The following is an 11,661-nucleotide window of genomic DNA, read 5'->3' on the forward strand; positions in this document are numbered from 1 at the left end:
TATAAATTTAACTCACACCTTTTAAAACAACCATCCCATTTTTTCCTCATTTGTAAATGATTGCGTTTGATAAATAACAGTGAGTAATATTGCATAAATAAATCCTAAGCATACTAGTATTATTTATCAAGGCATTCATCTAAACAGAGCTAATCATGTTTAGAGATAAATCTTAGGTTGTCAAGGAATAATCAGGATTTAAACAATAGCAAGGTATGACCTTTCAATTGGGTATTTAACTACATCAAGCAGTAAAATATTTCAAGGTTTCATATACTAATTGAATGCACTTTTAAATAGGCTTCAACGGGTTGTGTTTAAAAACTGGGATAAATATGATCAAAAGAGAAAAGGTTGGACTTGCCTTCACTCAACAAACAGGTAGTTCAACTCGCGGTGCACGTTTCGATTTCCGGCTCGCGGTACGTACTCCGAGTTTCTGCTTGCGGTACGAACTTCCTATCTCGCGGCACCGGACTCCGGGTTTCTTGTCGTCGTCGTTCCGAACTCTCGGCGACTATTACGCGGCACAAATCAAACAAACAAAGCACCCATAAATATAAACTGAACTTCTTAATTTATAAAACTAACAAAAACAGTTAGAGCTTGATTTTAGATAGATTTAGGAGAAAGAATTAGGCTAGATAGCATGCAGTACTTACCAAAAGCACGATGAGCTCGTCAGGATGAGAGAGCGACGAGCAAATCCTTGCTCTGGCGGGAAAAGATAGGGCGAGTGAGATGGGGTTGGGAAGGTAGCCGGGTTGGTCGGAAATAAGTTGGGAGTGATGGAGGAGCTGCACGAATGCCCCTTTTATCGACCAAGAGGAGGCAGAGGCTGACAGCGGCGTGATGGGGTACTGGTGCGAGAACAGAGATAACGCTGTAGCGAGGAGCGGCCTTGTCGTCGCATGCGTGATGAGACGGCAAAGCCGGCGTGGGTGGCAAAGCATCATGGTGCCACAGTGCGGAGCGGCGCCGAAAGCTGCCGAATAGTGATGTGCGGTCTTATCGTGGGGCCAGAGTGCCGCGACGTGCGTGATGGCGGTTCGCGCGTGTCGCTCATTCAGCGAAAGGGAACGGCACCGCGAGGGGCACCTTGAGCAGGATGTTGGTCCGTGGCAACGAGTTGGCAACGTTTCGCCCGACGAACGGCTCGGCGTCCGTTCTACCAAACAAAAGCGTGTTACGTGCACGGTTGAATAGATTGTAACTTTAAATTATTTACGAAAAAAACGGTTGTGCAGGCTTGCGCTCGTGGTGTCCAGCGACGACTGGTCCACGGCGACTTGGCTCGTGCCCGTGGCATGCGAGGGCAGTGGCAAGCGCGATGGCCTCCGGCGGCATACATGTGCACGGTGCCCCGCATGGCCGGTTCGTGACGTGCTCTCCCGCGGTGAGAGCGCGGGGCAGAGCGGCCGTGGCACCGTAGGTAGACTTGGCAAGGTCAATGGTGCGTTCGCGTTCGCGGTGACTAGCTACGGCTAGCTCGCGTCGCAACGTCGGCGATGATGGAACGGGGGTGTATGTTTGGTCCGGGTCAGGGTGTGTTCCGTGCACGGTCGTGGCAGACCTACGTCTGTGGCTGCAGTGTGTTAGTGTGCTGCAAGAATAGGCTTGGCTTCCTCGTGCTCACGGCTGTTGACGTCGTTGTTGCTCCCGGCAGCGGCTTCAGCTCGGCGTCGTCGTCTTGACGTCGTGGCAGAGCAGCTCGGCTAGGTTAGAGCGGCGCAAAGGTAGGGCCTTTTGGTCCCCGGCTCGGGTGGTGCTCGGTGCGTATGCATGCGGGCGCTCGGCAACCTGAGGTCACGGCGGCTGCGTGTGCTCAGTGGTGACCAAGAAGGAAAACAAGGGGCCGGCACTGCTGCGCCGAACGTGTGCGTGCGCACTCGGCACACCCGAGGCCGCGTCATCGCCGCGATGCTTGCGGAGCTCCGGCGTAGCTAGGACGCGATGGCGTCAAGCGGCAACGGGGATACAGAAGGCGACGACATTCGACTCCTGTACAAGAACACGTGACGGAGGTCCTAGGCTCTACGGAGGGGTCATCAGCGGCCGTAGCTCACACCGGCAGCACTAGGGCATCGGGAGCGGGACAGCGCTCACCGTTGGTCGACGGTGTAGGCGTGGCCGGCGCGGTGAGGACTCGCAGTCTAGCTCGATGTAGTCGTACCCGGCGTTGAGGACGCAACTCTGGCAACCGGCGACAGCGGGCGGCGGGTCGCGGCGTCAGCTTGGTGTCGAGGTTGGCGGGCCCGGTGTGAGGGAGCATACGGGCGGCGAAGGCCACGCGTACTGCACGGCTCGGCCAAAGACCAGAGCCACTCGAGCTTGGAGCACGCACAGCTGCAGCATCCGCACTGAGCCCCAGGCCTGGACGCTGGCTTGCTCGATCGAGAAAGGAGTAGAGGCCATGGCACCAGACAGGCGCCAAGTTACTGGCTGCTGTTGGCTTGCGATGGAAAAGAATCATGTGTGCTCAGGGTTCGACTTACCGATCGGTAACCGCCGGTTACCGCCAAAATTTACCGATACCGCTACTAGGCGGCAACACGTACCGGCGATAAATTTCAAAAAAATTCGCCGAAATTTAGAATTTTCAAAAAAATTTAAAATAAATTAGGAAAAAATATGGTAAGAAAGTAGAGATGACATACATCATTATGATATAGAACATGTTCAAATATTTGACCGTTTGGGCATTGAAAAAAATAAAAAAAATGCAGAACCCGTTAAGGCCCGTTAACCCGTGAACCCATTAGCGTGTTTAACACCCCCATCGAATCCGTGAGTGCGCTATTGGAAATATCCCGTCCCCTTTCACCCCTTTCACCCGAGCTCAGGCGATAGAGGGCACGAGGCCGCCGGCAGCCGTCGATCTCGGCGCTCAGACGCTATTTCTCGCCGGGAGGGGGGCGGAAGCCGAGCGGGAGCAGCGAGAACCGCTCGCGCGGCTGCAGGCCTACCGCGGGCGGCGGTAGCCGTCGGCAGAGCAAGAGATCCCGGCGGTAGGGCGGTGGTTACCGGCAGTAAGGCCGCGGGATTGGCTAGCGCCGACGGCCTGCTCGGCTCGAGCTGGCCATCCCGGAGCGGGATCCGCTAATCCCGAGTGGGATTTGGCGCTTCCCGAGCGGAATCCGCTGCGTTAGGACCGGTAAGTACTACGTTGTGAGTATTTCTTGATTTAACAGTGCTTGTTAGATGTTTGTTGTGTACATATATGTTTTGCACGTGGTTGTAGGCAAATGGTGGATCCGGTGTGGGAGCACGGAGAGAAGGTAGGCAATGGATGGAAGTGCAAATATTGCCATGAACAGAGGAATGGGGGAGGAGCAACAAGGCTTAAGGAGCATTTGGCGCAACGCGGGAAGGATGCGAAGGACTGTCCTTCGGTCCCTCATGAAGTGAAGACATTTTTTAACCGTGAGCTTGACAGGATCAGAAGCAAAAGGCTGGAAAGAGAGCGTTCAAAGTTGAGGGCTGATTAGGCAGCTAGAAGCAGGTATGTGGACTTGGAAAGTGAGGAAGATGATCCAGATATGCAAGAGGCTATACATCAATCACGACATGAGTTTTAATTTCAGCGGAGGGCCGGTCCACGGTATGAGAGGGGTGGTGGCTCTGGTTCAGGAGGTGGCCCAATGACGAGGAGTCAGACATAGTTGCCTCAGAGAGTTAGTGATTTCCACCTAGCGATTAGCTCTGGACCGCGGCAGTCAAGGATAGATACTGGACCATGGACCAACAAGGGTAGGAGTGCGAAGGAAAGGGTGGGAAAAGCTTGGGCAAAGGCACTGCATGCACTTGGTATACCTGGTAGGAAAGTGGATGACCCCTATTTCAGAGCAGCCATCATAGAGACACAAAACCAAGGTGAGATTGTGCATTCCATTGGTTTAGCATTTGTATACATAAATCAATATAATGAGCTAATGTGTCATTCTAATGCAGGAGTTGGTGTCCAGCTGCCAACTGGCAAGGAGATAGATGGCAAGTACTTGGACGCTACTGTAACTGAGATTGAAAAGGAGATAGAGAAGTGGTATGTATCGTGTGAACTACTATGTATTATAAACTTTAGCGATGATGGTTTGTAAGGACTATGGTTGTGATGATTTGTATGGACTATTGTTGTGATGATCTATATGGATTGTGGATGTGAATTTCTATTTATATGTATATGAACTTCTATTCTATGTATGTGTGAATGTTATAAAATTGTTTGATATATACCATGTGCAATGATATTTATAAAATTACGGGGAAATGCTGCCGAAATTTTTTATTTTCCGATGTCATACGGTGTTTACCGGTAAAAATCAGAGGTTACCTACCGAGAAACAGCGGTTTCCGGTCGGTAAGCACCGGTTACCGTTTTTTGAATTTAGATTTCAATTTCGTCCGGTATTTAGCGGTTACCGACGCTTACCGATCGGTTTACCGATACCGCCAAAAGCCGGGAACCGCCTTACCGTCGGTAAGTCGAACCCTGGGTGTGCTTAGGGTTTCATTTACCGACCGGACCGGCCAAACAGCCGGGGTCCGGTACCGGTATACCGGTCCGGTTTGGCCGGAAACCGGTCGGTACCGGTCGAATTCAAATTTGAATTCAAAAAACTCAGTTCAACCGGTTCGTACCGGTATACCGGCCGGTTTGACCGGTTTACCGGCCGGTTTGAATTCAAATCCAAATTTAAAATCGCATGTGTAACCGGTTTGGAACGGTATACCGGCCGGTTTGACCGGTTTGCCGGCCGGTTTGACCGGTTTACCAAGTGGGCCTTAATGAGCCGTCTTATTTTTTCCTTTTCTTTTTTGGTTTAACTTTAAATGCCCGAAAAGTATGTTAAACAACGAATTTTTCAGAAAATTTGACACCATTAGATTCGTCGCACCTTGAAGTATTTTTAGGAATTTTTTGAGAATTTTTCATTTTTTTGAATTCAAATTCTAATTTTGAATTTAGACCGATTTTATACCGGTCCAAACCGGAATCGGACCGGACCGATTTGACCGGTAACCGGTCAAACCGGGCCGGTTCCCACGGGTGGTTTTGTAAACCCTGGTGTGCTGTGCTGCTGCCGCCGCCGCCTTGTGTGCTTTTTGTCCACGACAGAGAGAGAGTGAGTGAGAGAGAGAGCTGCATGTGTTGCACCGACGGAGAGAGAATGAGAGTGAGAGAGAAATTGTGTGCGTGAGTGTGCATGCATGTGCAAAAGGAGTGAGAGAGAGATGAGAGTTAATGCTGTGTTGTGTGTGTACGTGATTGTGCAGGGAGTGAGAGAGAAGAGAGTGTGACCGACAGAGAGAAAATATTAGAGAAGGAAGGGTGCGCTTGGCTTGCTGCTGCTTGGTCTGCTCTGATTTGCTTTGCTCGGTGAAGAGAAAATCAGACAGGGGAGATAGAGAGAGCAGGAAATAGATGCAGCGCTGGGTGGTTGGAACAGCAAGAGAGGACAGCGGCCGTCGCGAGGTTGGAGGAGATTTTGCTTGTCTTAATATCAATGTTTTAAATCGCCGGCTAAGATGTTTAGCGGCAGAGCTGCTGTTACAGTGTTTAGCAGGCTATAACTAATATTTAGCGGGCTATAGCCGACTTTAGCAGACTAAATGGCATATCGGCTGCTCTTTCTAGAAGCTATAACGGTCTATAGCAAAAGTTATAGCCGGCTATTTAAAACTTTGTTTAATATTGAATGCTAATCCACTTTTGGAAAAGAAAAAGTATTTGAATTAGTCAATATTTGAACTTGCATGCACCTGACTGGTTGAGTGTGTTTTGGGCTTATCGTGTAGGTTCTGATGTTTGGACTTTTCGACATGCACCTGGCCGTGGGCCATACTGCTGGTGCTTGCCGTGGAAAGCAGAGAGAGAGGAGTAAGGCATGCTGGCCAGGTACCAGAAGGTTTCTGGAGGGGACAGTGAGGAGGATGACAGGCGGGGCCTGGTGGTCAGGGAGAGAAGAAAAAAAATTTGATGACGGTTGTTAAAAAGAAATTAGATAATTTAAGTTTGGGAGGAATTTTTCATGTAAAGAAATATGAGCTCAACAATCTTCGAATTAGATTTTTGAAAATAAATTTAAATTTAAATAATTTTTATTTGTGTGAGATTTTGAACTGTTACAGCCCCGTCCGTCCCCTGATCCCGGGCTCCAGATCAGAATCTCCCGCCGCGCCGCGCCGTGAATTCTCTCTCCCACCCGGATCTGAGAATCTTTCTCGTTCCGAGTAGCACCAGAATTCTTGTCGCCGGCACTGCCGGCGAGGCTCCTCCTCAACTCGACGGGAATCGAGCTGTTTCCCGTTAGAGAATTGCCGCGGCCCTCGTGGGACTCGGCCAAGAACGGGCGGCGTTCCCCTGGCAGGTGGGCCACCACGCCGGCGGCGGCCCCGCGCGGCAGTGGGGGGTTGGGTGTTTGACTGCCACTACTAGTAGTCCGAGCAGTGCATCTGATCCCCCTCTCGTCGTCACTCGTGGCCTCCACCCATCTCAGCATTCTCGCTCGCTTTCCTCTCTCTTCCCCACCCCACCCCCGCCCGCCGCATCCTTCTCTGCTCGCTCCGATCGCCGCTCTCCCCGGCTGATGCGGCGGCCGGCGCTCCAAGGCACGAGCTGACGGTGGGGTCTGTGGATCTTGCCGCGAGCGGCGGCAGCGGCGCTCCGGTCCACCCAGGTGCGCGTGGCGGGTAAGCGAGACTGCGCCAGAGGCTGTCGCCAGCTCTCCGTTGGATTCGACTATTTATTATCTTTTCATTTCCTGCAAGAGTCTAACAATAATTTCCCCGTTAGGCTGTCCACCCAGAATGCGATTGCTTGACAAATTCCCATGCCAGTTTCATGAAGAAAGGATACACCTGACCTTGTAAACAGGCCGCAAAAAAAAAAAAAATGTTCAGTTGTTTCCTGCCGAGAGTTTTCCACAGTTTCTGGATGTTGGTTCTCGGAAGCGGTTTGGTGTTGTCACAGTCTGTCAGTCCGATCTTGCTATTCCTCAAGGAGTAAATCGGCTGGGTGCTTTATTTTTCCCCCTTAATTGGTAGCTGTGTACAAGTGGTATTGATAATTCAGTACTAAGATGGAATCTGTTAGGAATATCTTATGCGTTTATTGAGTCCAAATGATCCATTTTTCTTGTTTCTGTAATACCAAGTTTGTTGCATTTGGACCGAACAAAAGATGATTGGCTATATTTATGTAAAAAAATAACTTATCTTGTTTAGGAGCACCCGCCGGGTGGTGGGCTCTGGGTTTAAGGAAAAAACACCTGTAGTGTTGTCGTCGCCCACGGTTTGGTGCTGTCAGCGCCCATCATTTCGTTTATTGTGTATATTTTAATCTTTGTCAGTACACTTTCCCCTTTTTCTATAGAAAATAGAAAGAAAAAAAAAGAAAGGATGCATCTCATCGAGCAATTCGACATGTCATTCACGCTGATAATTGTGTAGGGTGGTTGGCCAAAGTGTCCTAGTTTATCTCATTTATGGTGCCCTGGAGAGTTAGGCTAGTTCTTTTCCTGTGCAGGTGTACCTGGGTTCTGGTTTTTCAGCTGTCCTTTTCTGATCGCTGAGAAATTGTACAATTATTGCTTTTCTTATATGAAGGGGTTTGAACTGTTCTGATTATACCTCTGGGGACCGTCTCCTAAGTCCTACCTGGAAGTAAATGGCACTTCCCTAATTTTGTTGGGTCCTTGATTCAGCTATCTTTGTCATGTTACATCTGCATTAGTCCTTCCTAGTTCCTACTATTCGTATTTGTCATGTTAATGTGGTATTTTGGGTGGTTGCATTCTTCGCTATTTGGTTTATTCTGCTGATTCACCTATTTTTTGTTGTTTAAATGCCTTTTGGAGTTCATAGAAAGAGTTGTACTTTGGTTGACCATCAGAAACTGGCTGTAGTCATGTTGATACTTTTTGGAGATTTGCAGTGTAAGAATCGCTGAGGAACTTGAACTGAATTTTGTTGATGCAGGACATCGTGAATACGTCAAGTTCTTGATCGGACCATATTAATTCCTGGTATGTCATTGTTCTGTCCTGATTAACTTTTTTTCATGACCACAAAGTTCTTCCTTATGATATGATCTTCTAATCTATAGTTCGTAAGGATGGGAGTTTACCTCAGTACTCCAAAAACTGATAAGCTATCTGAAAATGGAGAAAATGATAGACTTAAATTTGGTCTTTCATCTATGCAAGGATGGCGAGCAAGCATGGAAGATGCTGTGAGTTTCCTAATCCTAGATTATCATCATCTTTTAGCATTTTATTTGCATGGCGGATGCAGTTTATCCTCCAAACTATTGTCTGCAATCACTGAAGGCTGGTAGGAAAACATGTTAGAATACTAACTTTTGGAGGTAGAATGAGTGACCCTTTATGGGCTACAGTTAATGCGGGCTTATGTTCAGTTTGATCCCCTGAAAGAGATTAAAGAGAATCAAAGAACCAAACCATCATTTCTCATGGGCTGGAGCCTGGAGACATAGCCCCTCTTTTTATCAATTGTTGATTGATTTTAATTAGTTCAGTGTCACACTACATGCATATTGCCAACTTTTCAAAAGTGTGGTTGCATTTTCATTGATCATGCCAGTTCTGAAATCATTCCTTAACACAATGTTTAACATTCTATACAACTGTGCAGCACTCGTCATTGCTAGATCTTGATAGTGAGACAGCATTCTTTGGTGTTTTTGATGGCCATGGAGGTAAGCATACTCACAAAGATCAATGCTTTTCATGCTTCCTCATTGTACTCATGAGGAATACCACTCTCTAGTATTTGTAGGGATCAATATTGTCTCTTTAACATAGCACAACCTAATATGGATCGCTTTACTCAGGAAGAGTGGTTGCCAAATTCTGTGCAAAATATCTTCACAGTCAAGTTCTCAAAAGTGATGCCTATTCAACTGGTGACCTAGGCAGTGCCGTGCATAGAGCTTTCTTCAGGTATATTGGTGAACCAGATCCCACATGAGATGAAAGCTTCAACATTTGTTAGCGTTACTGTCAGCATGATGATGATAATTTCTAATTATGTGGTTGTGCTACTTCAGAATGGATGAAATGATGCGAGGACAGAGAGGTTGGCGAGAACTATCTGCACTTGGAGATAAAATAAACAAGTTTAGTGGCATGATAGAAGGGTTGATTTGGTCCCCAAGAGGCAGTGATTCGAATAATCAACAAGATGATTGGGCTTCTGAGGAGGTATATATATGCAACTTGCTACCACCACTGTCACTTTTCTGAAATAGATGTACAACTTATTTACTTTCTCACTGAGATATACATATACATTATATCTGTTTCAGATTCTTAGCTCCTTCTAAATTCTGTCATTTGTGAATTGTAAAAATATCTGAACTTTATGTTGGAGAGAGAAACCTATGCAAAGACCCCCAAATACGAAGATTGTGTTGTCAGTTTTTATATACTATGACCTACTGTAATAATGAAATCTGAAATTCAATCTTCTGATGTTCTGAAGTCCGTGTGTCGTGATTCTTCACGTTTTTGTTGAGTTATGATATAAAGTTGAGAGAATATCTCACGACTTATTCTTTATCAGGGACCTCACTCTGATTTTGCTGGGCCGACATGTGGGTGTACAGCATGTGTAGCACTAATAAGAAATAACCAACTTATTGTGGCGAATGCTGGTGATTCACGGTGTGTCATTTCAAGGGCTGGGCAGGTATGCTACCCTTGCTCTTCCATTGGCTGGCAAAGAAGATATCCTTGACAGCCTGAGTATAATATTAGTCTGTGTCTCATCTATGATAGGCATACAATCTTTCACGGGACCACAAACCTGAGCTTGCAGCTGAGAGAGAAAGAATTATGAAGGCAGGGGGTTTCATCCATATGGGGCGAGTAAATGGGAGTTTAAATTTATCAAGAGCAATTGGTGAGCATTCTCTGGCTCTTTTTTTTGTAAAAACAATATATATTGCACCTTGCTTTGTGCCTTAAGTATGCGAGTACCTCTTTACAGGTGATGTGGAATTTAAACAGAACAAATTTCTGCCTCCTGAGAAGCAAATTGTGACAGCAAATCCTGACATTAACGTTGTAAGCTCTCTAAATCTGATTCTTCTTTGACGTTGCACAGAAAGATATTATCTGCTATGGAACTGTTAAGCTTGTGTGTTTGCCTTCCCTTAAAAGTTCATTTAATATTGTCGGTGGCTAGGTGGAGCTCTGCGATGAAGACGACTTTGTTGTTGTCGCATGTGATGGCATTTGGTAAGTCTAATTTCCTTCAATTTCGTACCTTAAACTCTGTGCTATCCCTAGTTTTATCAAGTGGCTTTAACATATCATTCAGCTTCTTAGAGAACTAACTACTTTGTTTGATGAATAGGGATTGCATGTCAAGCCAACAACTGGTAAATTTCATCCACGAGCATATAAACAAGGTGAGTGCCACATTATATTTCCAGATAGGCAGCTGAACTGAACTTTTGGTATGGTTATAGTGCCAGGCAATGACAGACTATGGGTGTTGCTAAAAAAACGCAGGAGAGCAGCCTATCTGCTGTGTGTGAAAAAGTACTGGACAGATGCCTGGCTCCATCAACAATCACCGGAGAGGGGTGTGATAACATGACCATGATCCTGGTGCAATTCAAAAAACCAGTTAATCGGAACAAAATGTCCGATATGGCTGAGCAATCTACCAGCAGCGCAGATGAAACTGAGATTCAGTGAGTACATGCCTTTTTTGTCTCCCTGATTTCACCACCAATCTTTCTTGTAGCTTTGTTACACATTAACCAGAATGCTTTGGACCAGTGTTGCTGAGGAGTAAATCGAGCTTGACACTCGCAAAGGTGCAGCCATCTGGATTGAGAAGAGCAGGAAAGGCAAAGAAATGTGTAGTGTACATATCCCAAGTATATGTGGCACCCGTGCAGTTCCTGACTGAAAGGACCTCAGATAATGGTGTTGGTTGCTGCGATGGTGGACCTCCAGGGTATGCACGTACGCCATCCTCCATTCGTCGTCGAGCAGGTCGCAGTTTTCAGTCATTGCCCCGGCTCCAAACTGCGGCGCAGTCTGTGTATTCTGTGGTGTAAGATTCCAAGTGTGCTGCTGCAAACAAGTTTGGTTCCGTGCCTGGCTCACTAGGTTGCGCTTTCTTTCTGAATGATATGCGTTGAATCTGAATCCGGATCGGGATGGTCCTGGGCTGTGTGTTGTTTGTTGTATTGGCACCTGATGGTTAGGATGAACCCTGAACTTAGCATATTTCAGGTACAGTCGGTGCCGACTGTGAAGTCAGTGTGCTGATGTGGTGATGCTGGGATTTTTGGTTATGAGGATTCAAATTGTTGCATTAGCCGTTGCCTTCTCTGTCTGCGAGTACGAACTGTTTATTGGTTCCTGTTCACCTTAAAGCGTCCTATTGCTGAATGCTGACGCTTCATGGAGCTGGAATGCTCGCCCTATTCCCCATGGCTTTCCCAGCAACCTGCCTGGGAAGGGAGCTGTAATTGGCGTCCCCGGCGCCACTGTAAACTCTTCTTATTATTAATGAATGCTGGACAACGTGCCAGATCTTTCAAAAAAAAAAAACGGTTCATGGAGTTGGAGGCGATGCAGTGGCAGTTTTAGCAGTTGGAGACTCAGATCACAGTTTTGATGG

General features: G+C 47.1%; 1 protein-coding gene and 1 long non-coding RNA gene across 6 annotated transcripts; both read left to right on the plus strand.

The window, feature by feature from the left end:
• The first annotated feature begins 3,706 nt into the window (after nucleotides 1-3,706).
• On the plus strand, nucleotides 3,707-4,230 carry LOC120651122. Its single transcript, XR_005665931.1, has 2 exons — nucleotides 3,707-3,873; nucleotides 3,952-4,230. It is a non-coding gene; the product is annotated as an uncharacterized LOC120651122 (long non-coding RNA).
• Nucleotides 4,231-6,192: 1,962 nt separating this feature from the next.
• Nucleotides 6,193-11,369, plus strand: LOC120672851 (probable protein phosphatase 2C 11). 5 transcript variants are annotated; one of them, XM_039953545.1, is made up of 14 exons: nucleotides 6,456-6,690; nucleotides 6,794-7,015; nucleotides 7,978-8,024; nucleotides 8,105-8,230; nucleotides 8,653-8,716; nucleotides 8,852-8,960; nucleotides 9,068-9,221; nucleotides 9,583-9,708; nucleotides 9,798-9,921; nucleotides 10,009-10,085; nucleotides 10,207-10,259; nucleotides 10,378-10,432; nucleotides 10,536-10,720; nucleotides 10,794-11,369. In XM_039953545.1, the coding sequence occupies exons 4-14, from the start codon at nucleotides 8,114-8,116 to the stop codon at nucleotides 10,822-10,824; spliced, it is 1,095 nt and encodes a 364-aa protein (XP_039809479.1). In that variant the 5' UTR covers nucleotides 6,456-6,690; nucleotides 6,794-7,015; nucleotides 7,978-8,024; nucleotides 8,105-8,113; the 3' UTR covers nucleotides 10,825-11,369. The 5 variants fall into 5 exon arrangements, with proteins under 5 accessions (XP_039809617.1, XP_039809479.1, XP_039809548.1 ...); XM_039953683.1 differs by lacking the exon at nucleotides 6,794-7,015 and having other exon boundaries at nucleotides 6,193-6,690; nucleotides 10,809-11,367; XM_039953614.1 differs by lacking the exon at nucleotides 6,794-7,015 and having other exon boundaries at nucleotides 6,456-6,677.
• Nucleotides 11,370-11,661: the final 292 nt, after the last annotated feature.

Source organism: Panicum virgatum, chromosome 1K (assembly GCF_016808335.1).
Source record: "Panicum virgatum strain AP13 chromosome 1K, P.virgatum_v5, whole genome shotgun sequence".
In the NCBI taxonomy this organism is placed as follows: domain Eukaryota; kingdom Viridiplantae; phylum Streptophyta; class Magnoliopsida; order Poales; family Poaceae; genus Panicum; species Panicum virgatum.